Below are 14,472 nucleotides of genomic sequence, written 5' to 3'. Positions count from 1 at the left end.
TGCACTGCAGCAGTCTTGCTTCCTGGCTCATGATTTGGCAGCAGGAGGTTATATAATGCTGTGGCAGCCATTAAATGTTTTTATTTGCTTTCTTTGTGAGAGCGACATTTCCCTAGCAGCATGTTTCTATTTTAGCGTGCTTTTATGTGGCCTGATATCATCACGGCCTCCATCTTATAACGATTGTTTCTGATTACATTTGAAATGCTCGAATTATTATTTTAAACAAGCAACTGGCAATAATAAAGAACACTTTGTAATTAAAAACTGATAATGAACTGCTAATAAACCAAGTTGTAATCACATATAGTAATGTATACAGTAAAGTCTTAGGCACTAAGGCTATTTTGTTAAATACAGATTTTATCTTAGACGTTTGTTTGATGTCTTCTGCATTACTGCATCAGTAAAAAGGAGCAATTTTTAGATTTACAAACCTTTTCCAAAAAAAAAATTTGCCAGAAAAACATTTGCATGTGAGTGAAGAAAGGAACATATTACAAGACAAGAAGCAAGTGTGACAGACAGAAGAACTCTCCAGAAGAACTGTGACAGGTTCTCCAAGACACTTAGAAAACTTACCAGTCAGCATTTTTAAAGGTGAAGGGTTATGACAAATATTGACATTGTTTATTGCTGTTTACTGCACTTTATAGTAGATTCTTTTTTTAATATTTTAGAAAATGTTTCATTATTATCAATGATTTCATTATTTTTGAAGATCTCTTTGCTTTACAGCATGTAAACAGTATATATTTAAATATATTACACCTAAAATCTACATACTTCACCTATTTGCCCTATAAGTATTCTTCCTTTGTTTTATAATTCTTACTAAATTATTACATAATTATTGGCACCTTAATAAACACTGCTACAGGGATCTTGGCTTTCATGCAGAAAATTTTAAGCTCTTTTATATTCTTAGGTATGGCCATGCCTTAATCTTCTTGCAAAGCCAACCTGGTTTTGGTCTAAAATATCCTCAATTCGTGATACAATTACTTTGTGGTGATTTGAATGATTGGGATATTTGGGGTCAAATACTTTGAAAAGTTGAAAGATCCATTTATGGATAAATCTTAACCTTGTGGAAGAGGCAACCACGTGTTTGGCTAAAATATCCTGTTATTAAGCAGAATTTGTGATGCTGTTAACCTCACAAGAACCCCTGGACCACCAACCATAAAACCGCATCAGTGATCCATCCCCATAATTTACATTTTATATTTTTGACTCCCTCACCATCTTTCTCACAATGCGAGATGCAGTATGCTAATGAAACAGGTACATTTTCAACTTTTCAAGATTTTTGACACAGATTTAATTATGGCCCAAATTGTGTCTGATGGTATTTTAGTGGTATTTTTGGTTATTTTGACTCATATGGGTATATTATTTTTAAATTGTTTTTTTAACTAAAAAAAAAAGAATAAGTTCCTATAGGAATTACTTTGTTAGGTACATATTCTCCAATTGTTCAATTCAATTCAATTTTATTTGTATAGCGCTTTTAACAATGGACATTGTCACAAAGCAGCTTTACATAAATAAATGGATTCACAAAAATATATTGTAAATATTTGAATTTATCACTCTGAATTTATCCCTAATGAGCAAGCCAGTGGTGACGGTGGCAAGGAAAAACTCCCCGAGATGAAATGAGGAAGAAACCTTGAGAGGAACCAGGCTCAAAAGGGAACCCATCCTCATCTGTGTGCAACGGATAGTGCAATTATAAATAAATCCCTTCTATTATTGTGTACTATATGGACAAATAGTGCAATTGTGCAACCAATAAATTCACCACAGTTTTTGCAAGAAGTCCGGCTGGTTAAAATCTACCCACTGTCCACTGATGGAGTCCAATTGTTTGAGTCCAATTGTTTGAGTTTGTGTGTAATGTTGATTTTGTGCAATCATTTTTGTCCATTCTCTTGAAAGGTTCAATAATTCTGTGAAAAAACGGCTAGAAAAAGTTACAGCGCTTTATCAAGACACAGTGTTTATATGGTTCTTGGAAGCTGTAAGTTGACAGAAACTAACAACTCCTTTCATGCGTCATAAGATTTGTGCTCTTTTGTGGTGTGTGTTGGACCTCTAGTGGAGAATGCTGAATATACTTTTAAAGGGTTGAGTTTAATAAATGAAAATAAAAACCACATACTGTTTGTGCTATTTGTGGCACTGTAGAATATCTCCATTCCATCTATCTTGTGCTCTAAATTAATTACAACTATGGTGAAATGTTTTAGTTGTCAAGGTTCAACCTTCTATAATAAGAAAAAATAACAGTTGAGCATAGAAAGACTTTATAACGTTTCCTGAAAACAAGTTCATGTTAACAAAATCTCACTCAGGATTGATTTATTAGTTTTTAATGTCTTAATATTATTTCATGACAGAGAAAACAATAAAACACAGTGATTCAAATAAAAGGAAAAACGCTGAGCACCTCAATGAGCACCCTGATGTTGACAACAGTAAACATTTTAAAACCACAATCCATTTGGATCAATGTGATGGTGAAGTGGTCTTGATGAGTAAACTTTAGCACTTTAGCACCAGTGATGTGACATTGCCAACACAGTGGTCTAACACAAGTGTAAAGTGGCAAAGCATGCAGAAAATACATTAATGTATTAAAAAAAACATGCATTCTGCTATAAATTTATGCAAATATAATAAGGAACCCATGCTCATTACATTTAACTGGTAGAGTGATTATCAATGATTATTAAGGAAGTAGTGCTATTGTCTATTATCTGTATTATACTTTTAAAAAATGCCAACATTTTGAAAATGTTCACGTAATTAAGTAACCAAGTAAGTATTTTAAATGATCAGGCTTTTTGATTGGGAGAAATTTAGCACAAATATTGGGACAACTATAAAAAATAATGCTGCCTGGAATTTTAATATAAAAATCTATCACACAGGACACACACTGTACTTCTGCAGTAGAATCAGAGAAAGATCTCAAAGTGCTACTGTGCAGGAGTGGAGACGGCTACACTACAGAGACTCCGCCCTGTTGTAAAGAACAACATACTGTCTAAATAATGAACACTATCCACACACAAAATCACATATACTGTATAGGAAAGACTGAAACCATAGCACCTTTAAAAAGTTTGCGGTCTTTGCCAGATAAAGCACCTTAGCCATAGCTATAGGCCAAAGACTGAAGACCTTTATTGTTATTTTAAGGCTACGGTGTAATGTACTAAGCATGTAGACTGTGGAAGTAGTCCTGATTTATTAAAGCTTATTCCTGGTGTCCATCTGATGCCCCTGACATTGGCTTTGTGTAAAGAGAAAAAAATAGACAAAAGGAAAATATGATTAATGGTAATGGTATTTATCTGAAATTAGAGTCTTTTCAGCACCTTCTGAGTGGCTTTACACGTGAAATTTACAGTCGACTGGTTGAGAGACGTCCAGGGGACGGGCTCCGACTACGACTGGACATCTGAAAGAAAGTGTGTGTGTGTGTGTGTTAGAGAAAGAGAGAGAGAGAGAGGATAACAAACATATTTACATTTATTAGTAATGAGCTGGAGAATATATTATATATTATATACCTACCCCCAGACCAAGAAAGCATGTGCAAAAGGAATGCAAAACTTAACATTCCATCTAACACACACTTACAAATACCTTTAAACGGTCCTTAGTAAACAAATATCATAGGAATGTGATTGAATGTGATAAAACTAACTTACAAGTGTGCGGCTGGGGCTTCCTGAGCGAGAGCGAACTGGACTGCAGCTGCGGCTTCGGCTCCTCCACTAACACACACAACACAGAACATTACTGTTGCAGAACTAACACACACAGTGTGTTACACACCAGCACACCCAACACATGAAACTATTATTACGCCAAATACTGACAAATACAAAATACTGTTAAAATGAACATCCACTACTGTAACAAACTAACACATTAGAAACACATGTACACTCCCAGATTGCACAGTTACAACTCACACACCATGTGACACTGGGAGTGTGGTTTAGTGTTTTTTTTGTGAGTGGAGAGAGGTGTCTTGGAGAAAGGAGTGGGTGCTTTAATGAATGAACCTGTGTGTAATTGATGATGCTCTATTTTGACACTATCTGTCTTCCTGAACACCAGCAGACAGAAACAGTGGCGCAGAGCAAAGTGATTTCCCTGGACAGCATTCTGCTGAGTGTGTGTGTGTGTGTGTGTGTGTATACCAATGCCCCTCTCCTGGTGACAGCTTCTCCTTTCACTATGACTGTGTCTCCCTCCATCAGTGCAGGCCACACGTGATACTCCACCAGTGGCGCAGTGAACTCTGAATCGTAACTACGCCTGTACCTGAGGAAAAAAAGGAGAAATTAGGTTTATTAGAAAAGTTCTGTTTATACGTACGCATGTGTGTCTGCAATGGAAGATATTTATAGTGTTTGTCCATTGGACGGTGCAGCACAGTAATATAAGTGAACCCCAGACTTCTCCCTTAGTTCAGCTCAGGTTGATGAGTGAGTCCAGTGTTCATAGAACAGGGTTATATCTGTAAGCTTACATTCTGTTACACCCCTACTTACCCCTACTCGCCCGTACTCACCCCTACTCACCCTAAGCTTGAATTCTGTTGCACCCTTACTTACCCCTACTCGCCCGTACTCGTCCCTACTCACCCTAAGCTTGCATTCTTTTACACCCCTACTGAACCCTACTCACCCCTACTCGCTCCTACTCGCATTTACTCACCCTTATTCGCCCTACTCACCCCTACTCACCTTTACTCACTAATACTCGCCCCTACTCACCTTTACTCACCAATACTCACCCCTAATCTCTCCTACTCACCCCTACTCACCCCATTCGCTCCTACTTGCCCCTACTCACCTTTACTCACCAATACTCACCCCTAATCTCTCCTACTCGCCCCTACTCAACCCTACTCACTAATACTCGCCCCTACTCACTCCTACTCACCCCATTCGCTCCTACTCACCCCTACTCACCCCTACTCAACCCTACTCACTAATACTCGCCCCTACTCACTCCTACTCACCCCATTCACTCCTACTTGCCCCTACTCACCTCTACTCACCCTACTCACCCCTACTCACCCCTAATCTCTCCTACTCACCCGTACTCACCAATACTCGCCCCTAATCTCTCCTACTCACCCCTACTGACCCCTACTCGCCCCTACTCACCCCTACTCAGCCCTACTCTCTCCTACTCACCCCTACTGATCCTACTCACCCCTACTCTCTCCTACTCAACCCTACTGATTCTACTCACCCCTATTCTCTCCTACTCGCCCCTACTCATCCCTACTCACCCCTACTCAACCCTACTCTCTCCTACTTACCCCTACTGATCCTACTCACCCCTATTCTCTCCTACTCGCCCCTACTGATCCTACTCACCCCTACTCGCTCCTACTCACCCCTACTCTCTCCTACTTGCCCCTACTCATCCTACTCACCCCTACTCTCTCCTACTCGCCCCTACTCACCCCTACTCATCCTACTCACCCCTACTCACCCCTACTCACCCCTACTCTCTCCTACTCACCCCTACTGATCCTACTCACCCCTACTCTCTCCTACTTACCCCTACTCACCCCTACTCTCTCCTACTCGCCTGCCCATACTGGTCATGGAACTCCCCTGCTTCATGCCAGTCATGCTCACGTTGAGAGCTATTACCTGAAGTGCAACATAAGATAGCACATCAAATACTATCTCAAAGTGGTAAGGACAGTGTTATTAATTGATTAATACTGTATGTACAATGTCAAATTGTAGTCGTAAAACTTTCACTGGTATAAAAGATTTTAGAGCTTTGAGTCATGACTGATTGAGCTCCCATTTGCTACCTAGCTGGCGCTGGCTAATCCATTAATCAAATAGCGTAAGTAGCTAATGTAAGGTAGCAACTTAAAAAAATAATTTGCAGTAAAGCTTTTTTTTTTTGAGGAAAAATAAAATCGCTAATTTCAAAGATTTTCATCTATCTCTGACACCTGCACTAAGTTATAAATAACAACAAACTGCTGGATCATAGTGAGTTTAGCGAGCCACCCCATAATGCACTGTTCAATAGAAAAGTGCTATTAGTCCATCTAAACTTTTGTGTATACTGATGTTGAGGTTTTCATTCTGCACCATTTGTGACATGGTAGTGTGTGAAAATAACGAAAGGATGGATATCCTCTCACTTGATGTCATTGTAGAGTTCTCCATCAGAGCTAAAGGCGAGGTCTAGGGGAAGATCCAGCGTCTGCATGTCGAAGGCAATTCTACACATCTCTCTGATGAAACTACTGATGAGCATAAAGTCCACTTCTGGAGGGAAGGATATACGTGGGTTCACATTCATTGAGTTGATCACATCCTGCAACAAAGGGAAAACGGTAGTCTGACCGTTTAATTATGTGTGACATTTGCATCAGTGTTGCTATTATTGAAACATAGAATTAGCTATTTATGATTAAAGGTGCATTACATAAGATTAGTCCATTTTTCAAGATTAGATCTCTAATGGTTAGTAGGTGGGTTGGACATTTGAATGATTTTTTTTTTATCCTTGAACCTACTCCCCCATTCCCGCCCATGTTCCCAAAGCTCCGCCCCAAAATCTACAGTGGCTGACACAATTGACTGACAGCAGGTTCATCCAAACCCATGCAACCATTCTGGACAGAAGCCAGTTTTCCAAACAGTTACACTTAATTCACTTGTGCTGAGGCCACGGCTTAACCCATTTTTTTATTATGTTCGACATATTTTCCTGGTTATTTGTATAAGTATGTCATTTTAAAAATCAACTATTGCACCTTTAAGTGGTTAGGAAGGTGTGGAGTGGTCTCTCTTTATGGCAGTACTGTTACTTATTGCGTTTAGTGTTAGTAACTGCTGCGTGTAAAATACAGCCCCATCAGAGCAATATAATTGTTTGAGGAATAATTGCACATTAGTGGTCCCCAGAATGGTGCTGTTGGTACTAACCCTTAAACCTCTCCTTTTTAATTAAATGGTATTAGATAGAGGATAAATGGAGCACTGTACTCACAATGCTATTATTATATATTATGTGTAAAAAAAAAATCTTTAAAAGTAAGATGTTTAGGCCGTTGCCAAGGACATACACTAACACTTGTCTGCACATCGTAAAGGTCAAGGTTTCTGACGATGTAGTCCACTACGGCATCCTCCAGACTCTCAGGACCCACGTGTGTAGGAGAAAGAGTTTTCCTCACACGCAGCTTAAACTGACGATAGGCCAATTTAGCTGCCTGAAATGATTCCTGTTGGTTCAACAGTAAGGTCAATCAGTATTTATTCTTTATGCATCATTGTACTGTGACACATTATAGCAAATTAATTGTACTGACATGATGGCATTTTGATTTAATCTTTTAACATACCGTAGTTATTACAGCATAATACTAAGATGTTTATAATTAAATCTGAATAGAAATAAGAATATAAGCAAGAAATTTGACATAATTAGACAAAAGCAAACACGAAATTGATGCAAAAGTTTGACATTGCTGATAATGCCAGAGTAAAGCAGTAACAGTTGCTTCATACCACCGCAGCAATGAAGATGATCCTCTGCACTTTCTCCAAGTCGTCGATGTAGCGGCGGAGGAGGCTCTGGGCCTCCAGCCGTTCAATGGCGTACAGGTCAGAGAAGCGTGACACAAGCCGGGCATGCCGAGATGAGCTGGTGAGCTGGGCACGTGTAGGAGACTCGCTCCTCACAGGACTGCTGTTACGACTCCGCCGGGGAAGAGGACTGGGAGAACGACTCCTCACCAGCCTGAGACATGGAGGAAGTAAATCACCCAGTACTAAACAGTAGAATTTAGTTGCCAGTCTAATCTGTGACTAGATGAAGAACATGTTAGAATTTGAATTAGAACATTGTACAGATGATACCCAAGAGTGTGCGTGTGTGTGTGTTACCTTTCCTGTAGCATGGATTTTTCAGCAGTGAGAAATGTGACCTCATCTCTCAGTAATCTGACCTGCCTCTCATAGTCCTCCAGCACGTCCAGTTTCTTCTTATAGAGGTCCACCTGATCATAGGCCATCCGCAACCTACACCAACACACAACACACTTTAGTAATGGAAATCCTGGGCTAAAAAGTCTTCACATGTCTCAAAAGAATGTGCTTCAGAAAAGGAAAAAACATTCAACAATGAAGCTGGGGGGTGGGAGGCATGTTCTTCTCCTGACAGCTGCAAATTTTGCCCTTTTTTTAGGTGTACAATTACTGACTCTAGTCCTTCTGTTGCTAGACTTTCAGGCCCATTTCTACCCCATCCATCAGTGGAGTGGGTTCACAACTGATTGGATATTATTTGAATGTTGGACTATTCTAAGCATGGCATGACATGGTAGTATCTGAGGCACTGGTATCAGATATGGCAGCATCATTGATTGTTTTTAAACACTCTTAATGACACTAAGGAGATCATAATGATATCAGACCTGATATCAGGGATGAGGAAATGTAGATATATATAGATAATGTTTAGATAATAATGTATAGATAATGTGTCAAAATCTTACTCAATTAAAAGTGGAGGTATCCAGCCAAAAAAATGTTCTGGAGTGAAAGTAAAAAAAAAAAAAAAAAAAAAAAAAAGTTGCTACTTTTAAATGTACTAAAGTATTAAAAAGTATTAAAAATAAAAACTAAATGTTTCAAACAATGAATACTTTTCTAAAAGATGATTTTCATTTTAAACCAACTACAACGTTTTGCCTGAAAACTTCATTCAATCTGTATAAATTTGCTGGTCATCAGTAACACTATGCAGTTAGATAATGAATGAATTATTCAGAAGTAAGAGATCATGAAAATAATCAATATTTACCATTAGCTAGAATTTGACTTGCTGCCTAGATCATTTATCATTTAGCTCCTGGAATCGATGCTAGTCTAACCTGGCATCATTCAGACACACACAGCTAGCTCTAGCGCTAAATACAGTGTGTCACCAGTTTGTTTGTTTTTTTTTTTTTTTGGATACTGAACTGAAATGATAGGATGCTAAACTGAGCCCATTCGAATGACAATGACTCAATGAGAGAAGAAAAGACGTTCATGATTTGTAAATGAGTACTTTGAATGTCTAAATAAAAAGGTAAGAGTGTAAGTATTACTCAATAATACTCAAGTAAAGTATAAATACACCAAAACAATGCGTAAGTATAATAACAAAGTACAATCAATTACTCAAGTATTTTCCACCTCTGCCAGTTACACTCAGCACCACACACACTATCACGTCAGAGTCAGTGTTGTTCTGAGATTGATTCACCAGCCACTATGGTAGTCCTTGATGCATGGGGTAATGGGGAGCTGACGAATTGCAATAGATGAGTTAAAGTTACTAATTACTCACCAGCAAAATACATATATGGTAGGTTGCCACTGAGTGTACTGTATATACTATGGCAAGCATACATGAATGTCCAAGCACAATCCTATAAATATTAAGATCGAAGTGTGGCAAAAACGATGAACTTGCTTCTGAATTAATACAATAAATAGACATTGGGTGCAAAAATGTATTATCTTATCTAATATATCTACTTTTGTGTCCTCTGATTAGTGGAAGGCATGTAACTCACTCTGCTTTCAGGTGCAGTATCTCATCTTCTGTGGCAAGAAGGGTAGTCGCTGATCTGTTTTTGGTGGAGTCCAGTTCAATCTTAGCATCAGCAAGTCTGAGGACATATAAAATCCAGGCTTATATATGCTGTGACCTAATGCTACCATTAATCTATGCATCTAGTATAACTGAAACCATGTTTTGGGTAAGTGACACAAAGTAGCAGTGATTGCAGAAGTGCAGCTTGGTCTGCTAGGTAAGTGGAACTGATACTGACTGCTGTTTGACAGAATCCAGCTCTATGCGTGTAGAGCAGAGCTGGTCCTCAATCTTCTGCATGTCACTCTCATGGGACAACGACAGCTCACGGATCCTTCGCTCCTTCTCCACATTATCCTAATCAACACACACACATATACACGTACAGTACAGTATATTACACCCAGGCAGTATCCATGACACAAAGGGATGGCTCAAAAACTGCAAATACAATGAAATGATCCAAACCAGGTTCTGCACCAGCTAAGAAAGTACTTGCAATATTCAAGCACAATTTTGGAAGTTACCTGAATAAGATTGAGACTGGTGTCTGAAGAGACAGAGGCGCTTGCCATGGTGAAGCATGTACCAAGCCATGGCAGCAAGCGGGATTTAAGCGTGTCCACTCCTGCATAGTGACCGCCTTGGGCAGACAGCCAAAAAAAAAAAAACAGTAATGTTCCTGAGTTTATTACAATGGTGAAACAAATAGTGGGTAACACGAATATGCAAATTGCTTGTAGTGTCAGTGAAACCTGTGTTTAAAGAAGAAGGCTAAACATAATTCAAGTAAATAAAAAAAATAAAAGAGCATCATGCAGAGTCTAGAACATCTCATAAACTTAGTAAGGCAAAGCTTTGATTTTCACCAGGATTTGTACCTTCTTGTGCAGTAAGGTTGAGTATAGTGAACAGCTGCCCCTGGATATTTGAGGTGAGCTCCACTAGCTCACAGCACCGGTTCAGGTTCTGGTCACATGAGATCACCTGTGGGAACAGATCAATATGATCCAGTGCTGATCGGAGAAGTGTCTGACTCTAGTCAGTTAAATCAGCTAGTTAATATGGGACTAAAAGGCTGCACCTTTATCTGCTGCCGCAAGCAAATGTCACCCAGCCATCGGTCATAAGCCACAACATAGGGTCTTATAAGCTCTTTTGAGACCGCCAAACGGTTTTTAAATAGCTCTCACTTCAGTGAGTAAGTGACAGCCCTGCTGAAAAATGCATCTTGGTTTGATCAGCTACAGGCCGAGGTCATCAAGCCGGTAGACTACACTATACGGCCATAAGTACGTGGACACCTGACCATGACACCCATATGTGGGCCTTCCCCAAACTTTTTGGAGGCATATGATTGTGTAGTATGTTTTTGTTTTGTTTTTTCAACCCCACTGAACACCTTTGGGATGACTATTAAGAGCACAAGAGCCAGTCAGTGTTCCAGTTCATCCCAAAGGTGTTCAGTGGGGTTGAGGTCAGGGCTCTGTGCAGGACACTCGAGTTCTTCCACTCCGACACAAAAACATACTACACAGTCATGTGCCTCCAACAAGTTAGCGGAAGGCCCACATACTTATGGCCATATAGTGTATGACAGCTGATAAGTTATTTTGATCAACAACTGTTTGATTTTTTTTTAAATGTTGTTGTGTTACTTTCTTTATAACAACTTGTCTACAATAACATTAATTAACAGTAATTCATTTCTACCAGCACTTCCCATAGGCTGCTACAGGAGTGTATGAGAGAGTATAGAAGTAAAACTGCTGCAACTAAGCAAAACTGTGGCTTATATTTTTATTTAATTGTTCCTGTAACGTGCTTCAAAATCCTAAGTTGTACATCTGCTTTTTTTGGTAAAAATATGCGGTGTGTACACAGAGCAGACTGTGTGAGGACTTTACAAGTCCAGACTCATTCACTACCGAGTCTGAGGCATGGAGGTTGGCTTTACTGAAACCCTGGATGGTTGTGTGGCTGCCCTGACTACAGGTGTCCATAGCAACCTAACTTTGCCATTAAATCCAAACATTCCATTGTAAAGTTTGTTGGTTTTTGTCCAGTTGGGACTTTCGGTGTAGTTATATCTTAATAACTTGTTATAGCCTCTAAATGCATTAACTATAAGTAGACTAAACACCTTGTAACTCCAACACAATGCTTTGTACCATATCAGATCAGACTGTAATCACACACCTTTAAGACTTGACCACTTAGCCTACATGGTGAGTTAACCTTAATATGGTGTGAATGCCATTAGTGCATGAACTTACATGATAGTCTTTGTACCAGGTTTCTAGTTTTTGCTGCAGGATGCTGTAGGATGAAGTGTTCACCAGCCTCCGCAACGTGTCTGCCATATTACACAGTATCTAACTCGCCTTTAATCTTGTTAAAGACTTCAGGATGTCCCAGAGCAAAGCACTGCACTTCTTAATCCGATGCAAGTCTGCACGACAGCTGCCCTCCTGCCTTTGTACACACACACACACACACACACACACACACAATCCTGCACTTGCCGTTGGATAGGATGCTACGGACGCTCTTTAGTTGTAGCAACAGTGTTAATTGTCCCACCCCCAGGCTCTGAGTGCTCAAAGTTGTCCACTTCCTGAGAGGAACTTCAGGCCTGTAGTGTTGTAAAGAAGACGCTGTTATTGTAGAGCGGGTGTTAGATGTCGGAGTTTGTTTACATGTATGTGGTGGTGTGTTGTTTAGTCTAGTTCCCCTGCTAAACTGCAAAAGTAACTGGTGTGTGAAGATCTCTTTCAACTACATAAACGTTACAGTTAAACCTATAAGGATTGTGATGTGTTACTTAGTTGTAGTAGGATAGGTATTTTGGGACAGTTTTGGAATTTCCACTTTGTCTAAGCTTTCTTGCCATTAATAAAACAAAATCCCCATCACATGATACATTTCAGAAATCTTCACGCTGAAGGGAAAGTTTATACCTTTTCCTATTGTAAAGAACCAAGGCTCACCCTTTTGTCAAGAGCAACTGAAAGCCATAATTTAATGACATGTTTGGTAATCTGGGACACATATTTTCATCCTCAAGCCTCAAAAAAAAATGCTTAACACATTATTTATTTGTACCATACTTATTTATGGCACTAATAAATCAAATTTCAATAACAGGACTCAGTCCACTGTGATTACACAATATTAAAGAATATGTTGAATATTAAATTTTTCAAGAATAATTCTAATTTTAGAGCCTACATTTTTAGTGTTCATTGATAGAAGCCTTTTGGGGTCTCATAAAAATGCTGATGTGGACAAAAATGCTGAGTTTGACACCCCTGACTTAGCTACATAGGGCTTAGTTGTATATATAAGCTGGGTAAGTGGCCAGTGAGTGTATATACCATGGTAAGCATATACAAATTTAAAAGCACACCATTGTAAAAAAAAATCTAAATGCTCCAAGCATGATGAATTTCTCCTAATCTTGCATTTGAATTAATAGAACAAACTGACATTTGGTACAAAATGCATTACCTTATATGATATATAATGCAAAAAGTAATAAAGCCTGTATGTACTGAATATGACCAAAAGTATGTGAACACCTGATCATCACACTCATATGTGTTTGTTGAACATCCCATTCCAGATTTAATCCCTTATTTGCTGTTTTAATAACCTCCACTCTTGTGGGAAGGCTTTCCACTAGATTTTGGAGTGTGGCTGTGGGGATTAGACCATTCTTGTCAGGCGATGAGGCCTGGCACATAATCGGTGTTCCAGTTCATCCCAAAGGTGTTCAGTGGGGTTGAGGTCAGGGCTCTGTGCAGGACACTCGAGTTCTTCCACTCCAACCTTCACACACCATGTCTTCATGGAGCTCGCTTTGTGCACAGGGGCATCGTCATGCTGGAACAGGTTTAAGCCTCTTAGTTCCAGTGAAGGGAAACTGTAAAGCTACAGCATACAGACACATTCTATACAATTGTGTGCTTCCATCTTTGTGGCAACAGTTTGGGGAAGAACCATATATTGGTGTGATGGTCAGGTGTCCACATACTTTGGACATGACATGATCTTTCATCTACATAAATGCTACAATTAAACACAGGAGATTTGAAGTGTATTGTTTCATTTAATATTTATTTTAAATTAAGTTTTACACAAATGCAAGAAAGAAAAAAATAAACACACAACTGGCATGACTTGACATAAGTGTACCTAAAGTGCCATGCCAGCTCTGACCTCAAACATCTCTGTGAATTCTAGTACTTCCTGTATGTAAATAATGACAGCTTAATGAATCATATTTAGCTCATGCTGACACAAATGTACAAATGTACAAACTGTAGAGCCATTGAAACCAATACAGTAATGTATTTTGTTTCAGTACAGTAATGTGTTTTCAAATACACTGTATGGCCAAAAGTATGTGGACACCTGACCATCACACCCATATGAGGTTCTTCCCCATATGAGGGTCTTTGTGTGCTGTAGCTTCACAGTTTCCCTTCACGGGAACTAAGAGGCTCAAACCTGTTCCAGCATGACGATGCCCCTGTACACAAAGCGAGCTCCATGAAGACATGGTGTGTGAAGGTTGGAGTGGAAGAACTCGAGTGTCCTGCACAGAGCCCTGACCTCAACCCCACTGAACACCTTTGGGATGAACTGGAACACCGACTGAACCCCAGACCTCCTCACCAACATCAGTGCCTGATCTCACTAATGCTCTTGTAGCTGAATGAACACAAATCCCCACAGCCACGCTCCAAAATCTAGTGGAAAGTCTTCCCAGAAGAGTGGAGCTTATTATAACAGCAAAGGGAGAATACA

General features: G+C 39.4%; 1 protein-coding gene across 1 annotated transcript; it reads right to left on the bottom strand.

Annotated features, from left to right (window-relative positions):
- Positions 1-2,410: 2,410 nt before the first annotated feature.
- On the bottom strand, positions 2,411-12,166 carry spata18 (spermatogenesis associated 18). Its single transcript, XM_026946968.3, has 12 exons — positions 11,937-12,166; positions 10,542-10,647; positions 10,188-10,303; positions 9,899-10,017; positions 9,641-9,736; positions 7,962-8,096; positions 7,584-7,815; positions 7,139-7,297; positions 6,209-6,384; positions 4,224-4,347; positions 3,726-3,791; positions 2,411-3,472 (listed from the first exon to the last, which is right to left on the bottom strand). Exons 1-12 carry the CDS (start codon positions 12,021-12,023, stop codon positions 3,416-3,418), a joined length of 1,473 nt encoding a protein of 490 aa, XP_026802769.3. The 5' UTR covers positions 12,024-12,166; the 3' UTR covers positions 2,411-3,415.
- Positions 12,167-14,472: the final 2,306 nt, after the last annotated feature.

This window comes from Pangasianodon hypophthalmus, chromosome 19 (genome assembly GCF_027358585.1).
Source record: "Pangasianodon hypophthalmus isolate fPanHyp1 chromosome 19, fPanHyp1.pri, whole genome shotgun sequence".
Taxonomy (NCBI): domain Eukaryota; kingdom Metazoa; phylum Chordata; class Actinopteri; order Siluriformes; family Pangasiidae; genus Pangasianodon; species Pangasianodon hypophthalmus.
Note: the sequence above shows the minus strand (reverse complement) of the source record. Positions and strands in the feature narration are given on the sequence as shown.